This window comes from Zea mays, chromosome 7 (genome assembly GCF_902167145.1).
Source record: "Zea mays cultivar B73 chromosome 7, Zm-B73-REFERENCE-NAM-5.0, whole genome shotgun sequence".
Lineage (NCBI taxonomy): Eukaryota > Viridiplantae > Streptophyta > Magnoliopsida > Poales > Poaceae > Zea > Zea mays.
In genome coordinates, this window is record NC_050102.1 from 40,658,482 (window position 1) to 40,674,969 (window position 16,488).

The 16,488-nt window shown below is 42.2% G+C and overlaps 1 protein-coding gene across 7 annotated transcripts; it reads left to right on the plus strand.

Annotated features, from left to right (window-relative positions):
- Positions 1 to 270: 270 nt before the first annotated feature.
- On the plus strand, positions 271 to 6,594 carry LOC100285165 (uncharacterized). 7 transcript variants are annotated; one of them, XM_008653324.4, is made up of 10 exons: positions 415 to 644; positions 1,407 to 1,421; positions 1,516 to 2,112; positions 2,994 to 3,195; positions 3,266 to 3,342; positions 3,430 to 3,469; positions 3,569 to 3,626; positions 4,976 to 5,045; positions 5,840 to 6,044; positions 6,137 to 6,594. In XM_008653324.4, the coding sequence occupies exons 3-10, from the start codon at positions 1,516 to 1,518 to the stop codon at positions 6,139 to 6,141; spliced, it is 1,254 nt and encodes a 417-aa protein (XP_008651546.1). In that variant the 5' UTR covers positions 415 to 644; positions 1,407 to 1,421; the 3' UTR covers positions 6,142 to 6,594. The 7 variants fall into 7 exon arrangements, with proteins under 7 accessions (XP_035816518.1, XP_035816516.1, XP_035816517.1 ...); XM_035960625.1 differs by lacking the exon at positions 1,407 to 1,421 and having other exon boundaries at positions 271 to 639; XM_035960624.1 differs by having other exon boundaries at positions 412 to 644; positions 1,407 to 2,112.
- Positions 6,595 to 16,488: the final 9,894 nt, after the last annotated feature.

A 16,488-nucleotide genomic window follows, 5' to 3' on the forward strand; every position in this document is an offset into this window, starting at 1 on the left:
CCATTCCAAGTGGTATCACCGATTCACCGCGGGCGGCCTACTTGGCGCAACAACTTGCCCTTGCGTTTTTTGGCTTTCGTCTCACCTTTCTCCGTCGCTCAGAACTCCTCGGTGCCAATTGTGGACGCCGAGACGGAACCCGCATCGGCCATCCCCCGCCGTCAACCCACACCCACCCTCGCGCTCTGCCCATTGCGCCTGCAACCACTGCCACCGGACCCCATCTCACCCCTATGCCAACCGGCCCACGCTGCGTCCCCTGGACCCGTCCCACCCGCTGGTCCGCCCCCAAGTTGACAGAATCATTTCCCATCGGCGCAATAAACCGCTTGCCTACACGATCCCTCTCTACCCACTACCACGGCAGCTGCGGGTCCGCTCGAGGTGGCCCCACGTGTCGGTGAGGCTCGACTCTCGCGTGCAGAGTGAGCGCAGCGGTCCACCACGCGAAAGGCCGACTCCAGTTCTCCCCCTCGCCTCACATCTCATTCCTCTCCTCTCTCCTCCCCCCCTCTCGCTCGAGCTCTGTTGGAGGCAGGAGGGCAGGCCAGGGCGCCAGGCCAGGCGAGGTGGTTCGGTTGACGAGTTCTTCCTCTTCCTCGACATCGCCGATCCCGCCACGCGCTGCCCGCAGCGGAGGTGAGGTCAGCCCTCTCCCGGCCTCGGTTGGTTCTGCTGATTCGACCTCTCTCTTTCGCCTCTGCGCTCGGTTAGGATCATGATCCGATTCTGTTTCGCTTCGGTTCCTTGTGGTTCGATTAGTCAGTTGGCGCGCCTTAATGACCTAATGATTGCCTTTAGGTTCAGATTGGTGGATGGACTCGTACGAAGTGCGAAATTATCCTAGATATGTCAGCTAGGCTCGTGGGCGAGTGGAATTCGGGTCGTTCTCGGTTAGGTGGTGCTTTGCCTAGCGATTTATTCGTTGATTTCTTATATATATCTAATGTTTTGAAGATTGTTTGTCTATGTAGAATTTACACGGAGTGCGTTTAATCCTGATAGTAGAGACACTTACAGACTAGTTTTAATGCCATGAACAGAGAATCAAAATTGTATAATAGCTTATTTCACAATGTAAAAAGTATGGCTTTGTTGCCAGCTTCTTCCTGCTACCGAGGAAGGACCTTAAACTGCTGTCTTTCTGCTGCTGAGATCGATTCAGACTGTGTGATATGTTCTCATTTTAATTCGATGGGCCTGTTGCCCAAATGGCCCTGCAGTCCAATTAAAATCGGCTATGTAGTCTGACTCATTTGTTGAGCAAAGGCTGACTTCTGGTTTAGCATGTACTTTTTATGACGTAGTTGGATTAATGATCTGTTTCATGGCAAGTGTATCATTCAATTTATGTTGTCAAAGGTTCCTTGTTGTCACAAACGTGAATGCCTTTTCTCTAATTGCAGACACAATAATCTTAGGTGAGGAGCATAGTTCAAAAGTCAAGATAGAAAGGGCATTGGACACTGGAGGAACGTTGTGTTGGTGGTAACTGAGGTTTGTGCTTGTTTGTAGATGGAGAGGTTAAGCACCAACCAGCTCTACAGTTCTGGTGTTCCTGTAACCGTACCAACATCTCTGCCTTGTATACCAGTCTCTCTGGATGAGAGCTTCCCGAGGCTTCCCGATGCACAGAGTGTTTTGATGGAGAGAGAATTGAGGAGCACTCCACTACCACCTCACCAGACAACTGTTGCTCCTATCCGTGGTCTGTTTCACTCCAATACTGGATCTGTTGGTCCTTTGTGCTCACCTCCGTCTGTAAGGTTCTCTTCGCATTCAAATCCTGAGCAATACCCCAACCACAATTCATACAATTCTCAAGTACCAAGCACTGCAAGTTCCTCAACGCTGAATTATGGGTCACAATATGGAGGCTTTGAACCATCCATAACCGATTTCCCAAGAGACATTGAACCAACTTGGTGCCCCGATCCAGTTGAGAGCATTCTTGGATACTCTGGTGATGTCCCTGCTGGGAATAATTTGACTGGGACCACTTCTATTGGAGCTTCAGATGATCTTACTAAGCAAACTGAATGGTGGACAGAGTTTATGAATGAGGATTGGAAGGACATGGTTGATAACCCGACTTCCACAGAAACTCAACCGGTACGCTAGTTAATTATGCCATTTTTGGTGGGTGGACTTTTTGTACTCCCGTTTGTGCTTAGTATTTCCTAGCTGTACGTTGATGCCAAATCCACAAATCTGTAATCATATTGTTGTTGTCCTACAGGCTACACGTCCTGTTTTTTCCCAAAACAAATGCTTTGTAATCTTATTTTCATTATATCTTGTTTGTATTGATATGATATAACAAATCTACACTTGGAAATCTTAAAAAGATCATCTTTTTGCTGTTCATCACACATCCAGGATAGTAGTGACCACTGATGTTATATGCAGGTTCACATCATGCATCTCATTCTTTTTCGAAATCACCAATGGGTCACAAAGTTTCTGCATTTTTTTACTACTTTAATAGGTCAAGACTCTTTTTTTTCACTTTGGATCCTCAGACCGAGCTGTTTGACATCTAGACTGCATGATCACTAAGCTGCATGTAGGGTGTTCGGTGTTGCCTCAAGTGACTCCAGTCAGATTTGACTTGGCTGTACAAGTTCACATCTTGGAATTTCACATGAGGAAAAATTTAGCAGGGTCCAGGAGGTTTGCTGTGTTAGCAAATGGCAAGACCAAATATGGCAAACTTGCTGTATTGTGCTCTTAGTTGCCTTGGGGATCATTTTTAATAAAGCAACATATATAATTTAGGAATTTGCTAATTCACTTGTTTGAGTTCAGCAGTTTTATTAAATGGGTTTTGAAGTTGAAAATTAGGCATGCATTCGCTCATCCTTTACAACATTCAGTTTCAGCTATGGTAATAATCAATCTTGTATTGGCTAGGTCACTTTTCTTTGTTATAACCTTTACTGCACTATACTCTTTGTTTATAGTCTTTATGCATTAATTTGTGTTTCACATAGGTTGGGCAACCTGTGCAATCATCCAACTCAGTTCACCAATCAGCTACCCAACAAACAGTTTCATCTCAATCTGTTGAACCGTTGGCAGTTGTGGCACCCTCACCCACTGCTGGCTCCAATACTGGCAAGGCACGCATGAGATGGACTCCTGAGCTTCACGAGCGCTTTGTGGATGCTGTCAATATACTTGGTGGCAGTGAAAGTGCGTACTGCTTGCAGACATATGTCTCCCATGATTGATTCGTTTTGACATTTTCCTTAAATTGTTGCAGAAGCAACTCCTAAGGGTGTCCTGAAGCTAATGAAGGCAGACAATTTGACCATTTATCATGTAAAAAGTCATCTTCAGGTCTGATATCTAGCCCTATTGTTGGACGTTATTGAAAATAGCTGAAAATTATTCTCTATCTGAATTTTATCTAACAATGTGTTTCAGAAATACAGAACAGCTAGATACAGACCAGAGTTATCTGAAGGTCTGACATGTTCCACTTCCTATATGTTCCATTTTTTTTGTATTCATTACTTCAATTCTTCAGTTGTTTTTATCAAGTTTGGTGAATTAATATTTTCAGGCTCTTCTGAAAAGAAAGTGGCATCAAAAGAAGATATACCATCTATTGACTTGAAAGGGTATGTCTGCATCTAGGATTTTGTTTGTTTGCACCGCATCAAAAGTGATGTTAGCCATAAAATCAAAGCAGGGTAGATGAAGTGGCGCCAAGCATCTGACATTCTATATGACAAGAGGGTACCGTAGAAGCTAAAAGACAAATTTTTATAAGGCGACACTTAGACCGTAATGTTGTATGGTGTAGAATGTTGGCCTACAAAAGACATGTTTAACAGATAAGTGTAGGACGAGGGACATGAGGACAAGGCACAGCAGGACGGGGGGCCTGTAGGACGAGGGGACGTGGCACGACGGATGAGAGTGCGAGGCGGCCGGCGGTCTGTAGTGTGGCAGCATCGCGTGCGTGCACAAAGTGCGCGGCGGCGGATGGAGCATGGCTCTGTAGGGGCTGAGAACAGAGAAGGTTGCGGGCTGCACAAGTCTTAACTGGGCCAGGTCCATTTCGATGGTTGAGGCGCTGGGCAAGAGTAAAACATGACGTTTAATGTATTCATTGTTTAAACTACAAAACGAGGCGTTTAAACGCTAGAAAACGACGTTTTACATCAAGTTGTAAAACATTTTAATGTTTTAACACCCTCAGAGTGTTCTGTCATCTAAACATCATTTTAATAACATTGATTTTTGTTGTTGTTTGCAAGAATAGAAGCATGATAAGTTCACCAATCAATTGTCAAACAGATATGACATTTTGTTTGTGGCTTTGTGCATCAATTTGCTTAAACACAACTATTTTCAGAACTACTTTTTTAGTGAATGTGCCATCACAGCATAGATTCATGAAGCAGCATTGCCCATGTATTTTGATAAATTTCAGCTTCCTTCTCATTTTTGAATAGTTTTATTATTAAGTTGGATGCACCAATCAATCTAACCCAAAAGTTTAAGCTAATAGAAAGAGGTGGACAATTCACTTATATTATATTCCAACACTCTCCCTCACGTCGAGTCTCTCTTGGGTCTCGGATGTGGAAAAGAAGTGAGCAACAATTATTTTATTTTAATTGTGATAACCATGATTCGAACTCGAGACCTCTGTCTTTGATACTATATTAAGTTGCATGCACCAACCAATTCAAAGCTTTTAGGTTGAATTGTTTGGTGCATGCAACTTAATAGCTTAAGCTGATATGAAGAGGTGGACAATTCACTTATATTATATTCCAACATTTATGTTCAATTTCAAATATTTTTTCTTAAAACAATGGTTTATTACTTAGAACAACTTACCGTGTTAGAGTATCCGTATCGACAAATTACTTTGTTATGTGGTCCTGTCGTCCTGAGCTTTGGTTCTTTGTTTTAAGTGTCTGGCTTCGTAACATCATTTTTATATATACTACTGCAGGAGTTTTGATCTCACTGAAGCACTTAGGCTCCAGTTGGAACTTCAAAAGCGGCTTCATGAACAGCTTGAGGTACTATTACACTTTGCTCTGCTTTCGATTGATGTCTGAAAGTGCAAGGGTCTAAAATCAGTATAACTTAGGTGTTGGTAGAACATTTTATTGTACCATATTTTCCTTTGCATCTTGAGCTTGTAACTCCAGGAGTTTTTGAAGTTTGTTTTTATATGCGACACTGTTGTCCTTTGCATCTTGTGCTACAGGTTTAATTTGCATTATTTTGGAGCTTGCGTTGTTTTTTGTAATATGCTCTCCAAATAAAATAATTGCCCATTTAGGCCATGTTTGAATGCACTAGAGATAATAGTTAGCTGCTAAAATTAGCTGAAGAAATCCAAACAGTCTAGCTAATAGTTTAACTACTAGCTATTTTTAGGAAGTTAGCTAATAATTAGCTAGATATTTGTTAGCTAGCTAATTCCACTAGCAATTTTTTAGCCAATAACTATTAGTTCTAGTGAATTCAAACACCCCTCAGTATGGTTGATTCTTAAAAGTGCATGTAAGTGTCACGACCTCTATCAGAGTGTCTTTTTCTTGGCAGAATTACTAGAATGGCAGTTGCTTCATTGGTTGATGAACCGTAAGCATTACATGCCAATAGGCTTCATATTTTTGTTTTTTTAAAATATGCTAGGTCTACCATAACTGGTTTATACATCCCTGCTGCTAACCACTTCAGATTCAAATTTGAGCTAGCCAAAAATCTGAACTTAATGTTTGTCCCCGAAAATTATCTTGTAACCTTGTCTGCAGCATACTGTATCTTACAAAGTTCATCGCTATTGCTGTTCCATGGAATTTAGATACAAAGAAGTTTGCAGCTAAGAATCGAGGAACAAGGGAAGTGTCTTCAGATGATGCTAGAGCAGCAGTGCATACCCGGGGCAGAAAAGGCGCAGGATGCTTCAACCGCTGCAGATGAATTGAGGTCACCTTCTGAGATTCCAGAATCTTCTACCGTCAAGGAAGTTCCAGAAAACAGTCAAAATGGATCAACCAAGCAAACAAGTATGCACATCTATATGACCGAAAGGTTTTAGCTTATGGTTGTGTGACGACGAGGCACACAGATCACTGATGTTTCTTGCCTTTTGTTTCAGAATAAGCTAAGGGCCGATGAAGTTGCAAGCATGAAATGTGTTTCATGATCCGATTGGCTGTTTCCAGGCTTAAATCAAGTTGTTTTTGTCCTTCCGTGGGAACAGATGAACGCTATAGTTAACTTCCTTGCAAAGCCTGGCTAGGTGCATGTAACTAGGAGTTAGTTGTATATTACCTACCCTCACGGTATCACTGAATCCCAGTGTTATGCGGATGATGTAGTCTTCAGAAGACAGCGCAAGCACATTGTCAGGGGTTTGACTTGTTTTGCCCCCCATTACTTAGGTATCAAGTAGCGTCTCCTAGGCATTTGATTATGGGCTAATTCAAGTGTTTACAATAATGTTTAGCACCTGTTGTTTAAAACATGTCATGGTACCAAATATGACGAAGATGTATTGCATTTATATGAGAGAATGAGAGATTTGAACTGCTTTAGTTTGGTCTCCGACCATAACATCTTCTCTCTTAGTAGAAATTTTTATTATACCTTTATGAAACCGGAAGGTACATCAACTGTGCAATGGCCGCAATGAGATGAGCGACAGATACAAGCGATGGGACCAAGCACTTGACCTAACCAAACCCAGTTCAAATTAGCCAGTACTTGAGTTGGTCAATTACTTACGGCCTCGAGTGCAATTAGCAACACAAATCTTCAAAACAACGTTGCTTTATATAGGTCTATGAATGAAAACATTTGAAGTAATTAGAAAAAGGCTTAAATTGTTTCTATTTTAAGCATCTTTTTTAAAAAAAATAATCAAATACGATATTGCTAGAAATGAATATGTCAATGGAACAGTTCGATATTTGAGACCAAACCTGAATGTTTAAAATCAAACTGTAACACACCTGTTAACTCTAAATCGGATCACACACTATAAATGAATAGAATGCACGAGGTCGCACATGACCTAATGTCCTATCATGTAGCGAGAAACCTCAAGATCAGCAAGACCGATCAAGCAGACTGTAAAGCTGATTTGAAGCTTATTCTCCACGTAAAAATCTTGACAACACCCCGACAAGATTTGTCGCGAAAACACACTTAAGACTAGTTTGGAAACCTCATTTTCTAACACCCTATTTGGATCATTGGAATTGAATTCCATTCTAATAATAGTAATTTAGACATATATCAATTAAGTTAATTCGTTTTTATGCAAAATATATTTGTAAACTATTATTAGCAAGATGTCGGAGATATTTATGTGCTATATTTTTACTATAGAGGAGTGAGACGAAGTGTGTCATGTAAGTTACAGAGTAGAAACAAATTCTACCAATGCATAAAAGCATTTCCCATCCTCCACCCAATGAATTTGAGATAAGCTTATATCTAAACTTTGGAAAGTGGTGGAATGTTAAATTCTAAACTAAATAAATTACTTTATTGAGTGAATTCTAATTCTTTTAAAATAAAGGGATTCAAACGCACCGTAAGGGATTTGAGAAAATAGAAATCTCTTGAAAAAATGGAGTTTCAGGCTTAGTTTGACAACTAATTTTTTAAGGGATTCTCATTTTTCAAGTGAAAATAAATTAATTTCCCTTGGTAAATAAAAATTTCTTGGAAAAACGGGGTTACCAAACTAGCCCTTAAGGTTCCTTTGGATTTAAGGATTTTTTTCTCTAAATCATGTGTTTTTCCTATGCTTTAAACTTATTCTTGTAAAATTCTTATACTATTCCTGAGAAATTCTTGTGTTCCAAAGAAGCCATTAGATTGTCTTAGTGTCGGCAAAGATACCTAGAACGATGTGGAATTTCGTCCAGAGATATGTCGAACAATAGGATTTGAGAAAATTAAGATAAAAAGTAATATATTGGGTTTTTTATTGAATGTTGGATTTCTCAATTTTTTATGATCCTTATATATAGAGGGGTTGATCTTAGGCAATATGCAACAGATCCTGCATATGGTCATGCAAAACACTATTTTACACGGTAGACTACACTGTTTATAGAGTGGAGTTTGAAATATTGATGGAATAAGGAATTCTGGAGATAGGCTTATTCGAGTAGAAAACATGTCCAATACATGTTCCGCATGTTCTCACATCAAAATAGAAGTCGAAACCGAGTTAAACTCGAACTAAGAAAACCTACTTAGCTAAATCCTAAACCGCTTAAGCCGCTTCCTTAGCCGGTAAGGCTGCTCGGGCCAATTAAGGAAAAACATGTCTTAGCAGTTTGAAATTTTAACTACACCCGTTTTGGCAGATCATGCAAGAAACCCTATTTCTTCTTTGATAGGGGCCTTCTCCTACTGAAGCTCCTCAAACCATTAAGTTGCCAATTGTTTATAAGTCTGTTTTAGGTACTTCGAATACCTTCGTTCAAGACCTTTGTTTGGACAACACACATGCATAGCGAAGCTGATAGCTTTAGCTCAACAAAGAAGAAGGGAAAGAGAACCTAAATATTTGATCAACACGTCTACAAAGTAAAATACGATGATATCTCTAGAGGATTTTGTTGTTTGTATGTATAGGAACTGATGACATACTTATAATTTTATACGAAGTTATACTCTGGTTCACTGCTATAAATAGAGGTACAATGTCATGCAAGGGGAGGATGACTGGAAGAGATCCAATTTGCTCCGCCTCCGAAGCTGTAATATCTTTACCTTCGTATCAATATTCATATTTTTGAAGGTATATCTGTAACTATTTATAATCAGGAAAGAAAAATGAAAGAGACATCGCAGTAAGGACTCTCTTTAGATATCCTCATTTTATTATTTGAAGATCTTTAACTATAATAATCTTCCTACTTCAATTTATCTTCTAGATAAATTGTGGGAATGAAGGTCTGTCACTCTTAATTGTGTTGCCCTATTTTGGTCCCCTTTAGGAACCTTGACAGGTGACCAACATTAGCGCCACCTCTGGTGAATCTATGACTGCAAGCATCTCTTCGTTATGCCTCCGAAGAAATCCACACATGTTGGTTCTGTTCTTGAAAGTCGCCTAGAGGGGGGTGAATAGGCAAATCTGAAATTTATAAAGTTTAAGCACAACTACAAGCCGGGGTTAGCGTTAAAAATATAATCAAGTCCGAAGGAGAGGGCGAAAACAAATCACAAGCGAATAAGAGAGAATGACACGGTGATTTGTTTTACCGAGGTTCAGTCCTTACAAACCTACTCCCCGTTGAGGTGGTCACAAAGACCGGGTCTCTTTCAACCCTTTCCCTCTCTCAAACGGTCACTTAGACCGAGTGAGCTTCTCTTCTCAATCAATCGGGACACTAAGTCCCCACAAGGACCACCACACAATTGGTGTCTCTTGCGTTGATTACAATTGAGTTGGAAACAAGAAAGAAGGAAGAAGAAAAGCAATCCAAGCGCAAGAACTCAAATGAACACAATTGTCTCTCTCACTAGTCACTATTTGATTGGAATGATCTTTGGACTTGGGAGAGGATTTGATCTCTTTGTTTGTGTCTTGGAATGAAGTCTAGAGCTCTTGTATGAGGTTTGATGGCTGAACACTTGGATGCATTGAAGTGTGGTGGTTGGGGGGTATTTATAGCCCCAACCACCAAAAGAACTGTTGGTGAGGGCTTCTGTCGTATGGCGCACCGGACACTGTCCGGTGCGCCAGCCACGTCACCAGGCCGTTGGGTTCCGACCGTTGGAGCTTCTGACAACTGGGCCACCGGACAGTCCGGTGGTGCACCGGATAGGTCCTGTTCACTGTCCGGTGCGCCTTCTGACGCCTGCTCTGACTTTGCGCGCAGTCGGCACTGTTCCTATTCACTGTAGCCGTTGCAGACGACCGTTGGCGCTTGGAGCCGTTGCTCCGCTTGGTGCACCGGACAATCCGGTGAATTATAGCGGAGCGGGCTCCAGAATTCCCGAAGGTGGCAAGTTCATAGTGGAACTCCCTGGTGCATCGGACACTGTCCGGTGGTGCATCAGACACTGTCCGGTGGCACACCGGACAGTCCGGTGCGCCAGACCAGGGCTGCCTTTGGGTTGTCTTTTGCTCTCTTTGTTTGAACCCTTTCTTGGTCTTTTTATTAGTTTGTTGTGAACCTTTGGCACCTGTAAAACTTATAATCTAGAGCAAACTAGTTAGTCCAATTATTTGTGTTGGGCAATTCAACCACCAAAATCAATTAGGAAAAGGTATAAGCCTATTTCCCTTTCAGTTCTCGCTCCCATAGATCAGAACCTGGAGGAAGAAGCACGTCATCTTGAGGCACGAAGAGGGAAAAGGAAGGCTAGGATCCTCCATCACAAGATGACCTCGACCAAGAGATCGAAAATCTCGAAGCTATCCACTAGCAAGGAGAAGCGCAAAGAAAAAATGCTTCGGGTCTCTCAACTTCAAAGGCAAATCGATGAAGCATCAAAAGAATTATGCCACATGACGCAACAAGATGAGCAGTTTCAAGAACCATACCACCAAAGGAACCTTCATCTCGAAGGGGACAATTATGATGCATATTTGTATGTTGACACTTTCTCTTTAGCAGCAGATCTGCAAGTTATATCATGGCCACCACTGTACAAGCCACCCCAGATTCTAATGTATAATGGATTGATAGATCTGAAGCAGTTTTTGATGAGTTGCGAAGCTATCATATCCTCATATGGTGGTAACTCAGCAGTCATGGCAAAATCATTCGTCATGGCAGTCAGGAATGTAGCACAAATATGGTACTCTTCTCTTCGACCAGGATCTACCTCATTATGGCAATAACTCAAGGACCTTCTTCTAACAAGCTTTCAAGGCTTTCAAACGAAGCCCATAACTGCTCAAGCCCTGTTCCAGTGTGCTCAAGAGCAAGAAGAGTATGCCAAAGGACTCAGGTACCAAGTATGCCAAAGGACATAGTAATCGAAGTAATGATCAAGGACATAGTAATCGAACAACCAAGTATGCCAAAAGACATCCGAAGGTTTCTTCGGCTTCGGGCTCGGGCACCAAGTATGCCAAAGGACATAGTAATCGAAGTAATGATCAAGGGACTTCATTTTGTGGATAAGCTAACAATGACTTTCATTAAGCTGTTGCATAAGATGGATGAGTACATTAGAGCAAACAATGACTTTTGTTAGCATAGGAAAGAAGTGTCGAAATATGCGAAAGTTGCTAGGGGCTTTGGAGGGAGGTTTCACCCCAGCCATGTTCGAAGCATCCAGAATCTAGGCCAAAATGAAGACAAATCTGGCCAAGGCCAAGGATAGCAAAATCATCCACAAGATCGATATCAAACATATTTGACTCAACAACAACCTTCGCAAGGCAATTTTTGACCACTATCTCCAAGAGAGGAACAGGGGCGGAGCTTTGGAGGAAGATTCAACTCACAACCACAAAAGTTGTATTGTGTTTTGTGTGGAGAGAACAAAGGCCACACCAAAAGACCTACCAAATAACTATTCAAAATCAAAAAGAACTTGTTGTTGTTGCATAGACAAGTCAATCGAAGGAGGTTTTCCACACATTTTCATACTATTTTCTTTACATTCCACAACACATTCAACACCAAGAGCTGAAGCCACAACCTTTGGGCTCTATTTCTTCGACTAGTCCTTCACCTAGTCATTAGGCAACTCCTCCACCATTCATCCTAGGACCCCCACCATATGAGCAAGTACCCATGGGCCACCCTTAGTTTCCAGCATAGGACATGCATCATCAGGATAGAAGAGAGCCTTCTGAAGCTCGTATAGTGAATATTATGGTCCCTGATTCCAAGCACATATATTAGGGCCTCAGGAGCTGGATCGAAGAACTAAAGTTGTAAAAAAACAAAGAGATTTCTTTCTATTATATTATGTTTTATCTTTATTACCTATTTACCTTCGTCATAATAGACCATAAGAGTGTATATCCCTTGAATGTTTGCAAATGTAACTCTGAGGTTGCACCTTCGAGTGTAACAAAAAGCATGAAAAATCCCGAAGATCTTCAAATGAAGGCAGGATTAGTCACCCATTAATGGTGACAAGACTTCAAAGTCCTTCAAGTAGAAGGTAGAGTCAGAAAGAGAATCACCCAATAATAGTGATAAGACTCCAAAATCCTTAAGATAGAAGGCAGAGTCAGACCCCAAGGACATTTGTATGAAGGCATGATCTTTTATTTCTGAATTTCATGCACCTTTGTCATAATATCTTCAACATCATACATTCTGCACCATAACATCATTTAATTACACCTTCATGTATATCATTATCAATATTCTCTTGTTTGCACAAAAGCAAGAAGGGAAGATGTCCCCATTGTTTTCAAATCATATGAAGGCATAATGAGTCACCTAGTAATGGTGACAAAGACTCAGAAGCCCTTCAAGTACAAGCCAGAGTCAAGCTGAGATCAGGCAACATTGAAAATACATGAATTTTTTTTGCAGCAGGACATGCTCTGAGTAGATGGAACAAACATACCATTTTTATTATGTTCTCAAGTAGCACATAATTAGTCCTTGTTACCTTACATTTTTTCTGTCTGCGCAAGATAACACATGTGTTGTAAATGAAAGTTGAAGTGGTTCGTCGTTGCTTATGATTGTGTTAAAGCGCTCAACCTTCATTTCAGTTGCAAGAATATAAGCGAGAGGCGGTTTTATGCCTTTGTTATGCATGAAAAGAAGGAAATGTGTTTTTCGCCTGCGGCTAAAAAGGTAGCAACTTCTGTTTCACACATCACAAAAGCATAACACAACAAAAAAATGAAGCTTTTATATTTCACAAATTGATTTATAAAGTTTGTTACAAAGTGTTCATCAGTTGCCATTCAAACCTTCGTCAGCAACATCGTTACAAATTTTAAGCACAACTTCATCTATCGTCTTGTTCATAATATCAATAAGAGACAAGGAATCTTTCAGCTCTTCATCCTCTTCGTGATTGTACTCTTCAATTATCCCTTGTGGAAGAGCATTTTTCAAAATTTTGTTGCGTGCGCATAATCAGAACAAGAGTTTCGTCAAAATATAGAATCGATACCTTTGAGTTCCTTTATCCTTTTGACCTCTTTAATCGCTTTGGCCTCTCTTACGACCTTCTCCACCTACAAAGCAAATAACATATGTAAGCAACCAATTTGACATAAAATGAAGTAAAGTTAATGTCAAAGTAAAAACCTTTTCTGCATTATTCTTAGTCGTAGGCAGCCTTTAGTGCTTTGCGGTAACCTTTGCCCTATTTGGCTTCTAGGCATTTGAGGGCAGTTTTGCAACCATTTTTCTTTTCTTCTGTCCGCCCTATGCCAATCGGGGTTAGTCAGGGTAGAAAAACCTGAAGTTATCAAAAACACGATTCAATCTTTGTTTTCCTCGGGCCCCAAAAGCAGTTGTTAAGACCTCATCTTCCTTCTTAACAAAGTTCCCAAACTTTGTTTCGATGGCATTCAACCATTCGTCGCATGCCTCTCTCCAAACTCATCTCTAAACTTGTAGTATACTTTAGTCTCACGAGACTTCCACTCCCACCTCTTGTTTTATCGAGTCATCATCATTCGCCTTCAACATAGTCCATTCAGCTCAGAGCAGCCAAATATTTAAAGACAAGTGTTCCTGGACCAGATTCCTTGTACCAATGTGGTTGTAGATAGCATTAAAAGCAACTAATGTGGCATGAGCTTCATGGTTCATATAGCATGCTGACCTCTTGATGCCGAAGTTAGACTTGATGGGCCTCTTAAAAATGCCCCTCACATCTGCCCTTTTTTCTAAATCATTTTCACATAAAACCACTACTTCGTTCAGGAGTTTGGCCCTTGTCACCGTCGCTGTCGCCCTTGCTGCCATCGTCGTCGCCCTTGCTGCCGTCGCCGTTGCCCGTGCCGTCGCCCTCGCCGTCACCGCTGCCACCACCCTCGCCGTCATCGTCGCCGCTGCTGCCGTCGTCCTCACCACCGTCACCGTCGCCACCGCTCCACTCCTCAGAAGAGTCGGAGGAGTCCATCTCTTTCGAGGAGACATCCTCCGAGTCATTCGATCCACCGATCCCGGCACGCTCGATGGAGCACCAGTATGCTCGGGCTGTGGTGGACAACCCCATGGAGTCATTCGAGTCCTCGGACAACGCCACCGGGGAGGTGGGAGCGGGCCCAATCATACTCGGAGGAGGCCTCCCCCCGAGTCGCCAAAATCCTCCTAAGGAGGACTTGGGGCGCTCTTACGTTTGCCATCGGCGCGGTGAGGCCAGCCTCTGCCCCTCCTACCCCTGCCCATGGTCGGGTGGAAAGTGAGGGAGTGAAGAAGAAGAAGAAGAAGAAAGCAATTGATCAAAGAACGAGTGAAGAAAATAGCCAGGGCAAAGCAGGCTATTTAAAGAGGCCGGGGGGGTGACCGTCCACTTCCTACCTCGCTCGCCGAACAGTCGCAAGAATTCAATAAGCTATTCAAGCCGCTTGAAAAGAAGTCAGGCAACTGGCGCCGTTTCGTGTAACACGACACCGGTTGGACCTGAGTTAACTGCTCTGGCAAATGATTACACCTCTTCATCACATCAAGTTACTACTTCAGGACAACGCGATAAAACACTCTACGCACCAAGACACCCCTTGGGCACACCCATTGGGTGTGTCGCCCAGAATTTTCAAAGATTTTCTGAAGAAGTGATATCCACAAAATACACGCAATGAATGTACCATGACAAAAGGAGGAGATCGACTGAGACGGGAGGAAGTCCAAATGTGGTTACTAAAGCGCAAGTCCAATCAACAGAAGCATTGAAGCACAGAGCAAGGTGATGTCCAGCTGAGGGCCATCTGCCTGAACTAGCCAGATGTCCAATCTGCCACCGATCAAATTGATTTCAGACCTAACAAGGCATGGACAGATGGCATCGCCTAGTTATTTAGAAAATGCTAATTTCAAAAGCATAAGATGAAGACCTTTGAATGGATTATTTCTAAAATACGCTCAAAGCTCGGGGGCTACACCCACCCAATAGATCTATGGTACCTTGAAGCAAAAATGTTGATTTCAAAAGCATAAGATGAAGACCTTTGAATGGATTATTTCTAAAATCCACTCAAAGCTCGGGGACTACACCCAATGGGTGCACCCAATTGATCTACAGTACCTTGAAGCCAAAGTGCTGATTTCAAAAGCATAAGATGAAGACCTTTGTATGGATTATTTATAAAATCCACTCAAAGCTCAGGGGCTACACCCAACAGCAGAACAGAAATTAGGCCAAACAACAAACCCATAGGCTGGACCAAGAATCTTTGGACCGATTATTTCAAAATCAACTCAAAGATTGGGGGCTTGTGGGGGACAGATACCCCCCGGGTCCACTAGGAGGCAAAAGATCCTTGCGCGGGGCCTCGAGCCAGTTATTTCGCATGGCCATCTCATCATGGGTCAGGCGAAGACTACTAGAGGAATGGGCCAATCCGAGAAGGCGATGGACTCGAGCCCAGATAGTCCGTCGAATCGTGCACTATCCCAAGAAACCGTTCGACTTTCTCGCGCCTGGCACCCTCGAATGTCAGGGTGGATCAGGGATGAGTCGGCAGGTTTTTCGGGAGATTGGTTAAGACGGTTCACTATTAGTTAGGAGATATGTGATCATCATGTATGTAAGGAGTGCCCCACGGTCGTGTATATAAGGTCCTGGGACCCCATCATTTTCATCTCATTATCCCGTCTCCATTCAGGAGACGCCACTTGTAACACACCACACATATAGACCCACCCCAGGAAGTAGGGTATTACGCCTCTCAAAGCGGCCCGAACTTGCAGAAAACCGCCTGTCTCTCTCTCTTGTGATCCAAGCACGGACCATTGAGCTACAATCAACAACACCGACCTACCCAAAAACACCGCAAGCGTAACCCTGGGTGTGCGGTCGGACACTAAACACCGACATAATGCACCTCTTTTCGATATTGAAAGTTATAGAAGCCTAAGTTGTTGTGCAATTGCTCCTTAATAGTTGCCTTCGTCTGGTAATGAAGTTCATGGATATGGCAAAAGCATTCCAAGGTGGGCTCTACGCCTTGGCTTAGTACTTCCCAGATGAAGACCCCAAACCTCATTATGGTGTTAGGGGTCAGCTCATGAAGGTATATGTCATACCTTTTTAGCACTTCTACAACCATCTTATGGAGAGAGAACTGAAGGCCGACTTTGAGGAAGCTTTGGAACACCACCCTCATTCTTCTTTGGCAAAGTGATGTCATCTTCTTCCCAAGCCTAACCATACCAATGTCACTAATATACTTTATATTTTTCAAAACCTCAATGTGACCCTTCATCATTGTTAACTTGCGGAAGCACACATGGCTAGGCTTCGACTATTGAATATCATTAACGTTGTTGTCCTCTTCAAAGTCAAAGTCTTCACTTTCTTCATCAGACTCTTCTCCAA

Excerpts from the sequence above, each read along its gene's own strand:
- LOC100285165 (XM_035960623.1), top strand. The coding sequence starts at position 1,516 with ATGGAGAGGTTAAGCACCAACCAGCTCTACAGTTCTGGTGTTCCTGTA. Across the intron at positions 2,113-2,993 it reads CTTCCACAGAAACTCAACCG|GTTGGGCAACCTGTGCAATC; the intron begins GTACGCTAGTTA and ends TGTTTCACATAG. Across the intron at positions 3,627-4,975 it reads CCATCTATTGACTTGAAAGG|GAGTTTTGATCTCACTGAAG; the intron begins GTATGTCTGCAT and ends ATACTACTGCAG.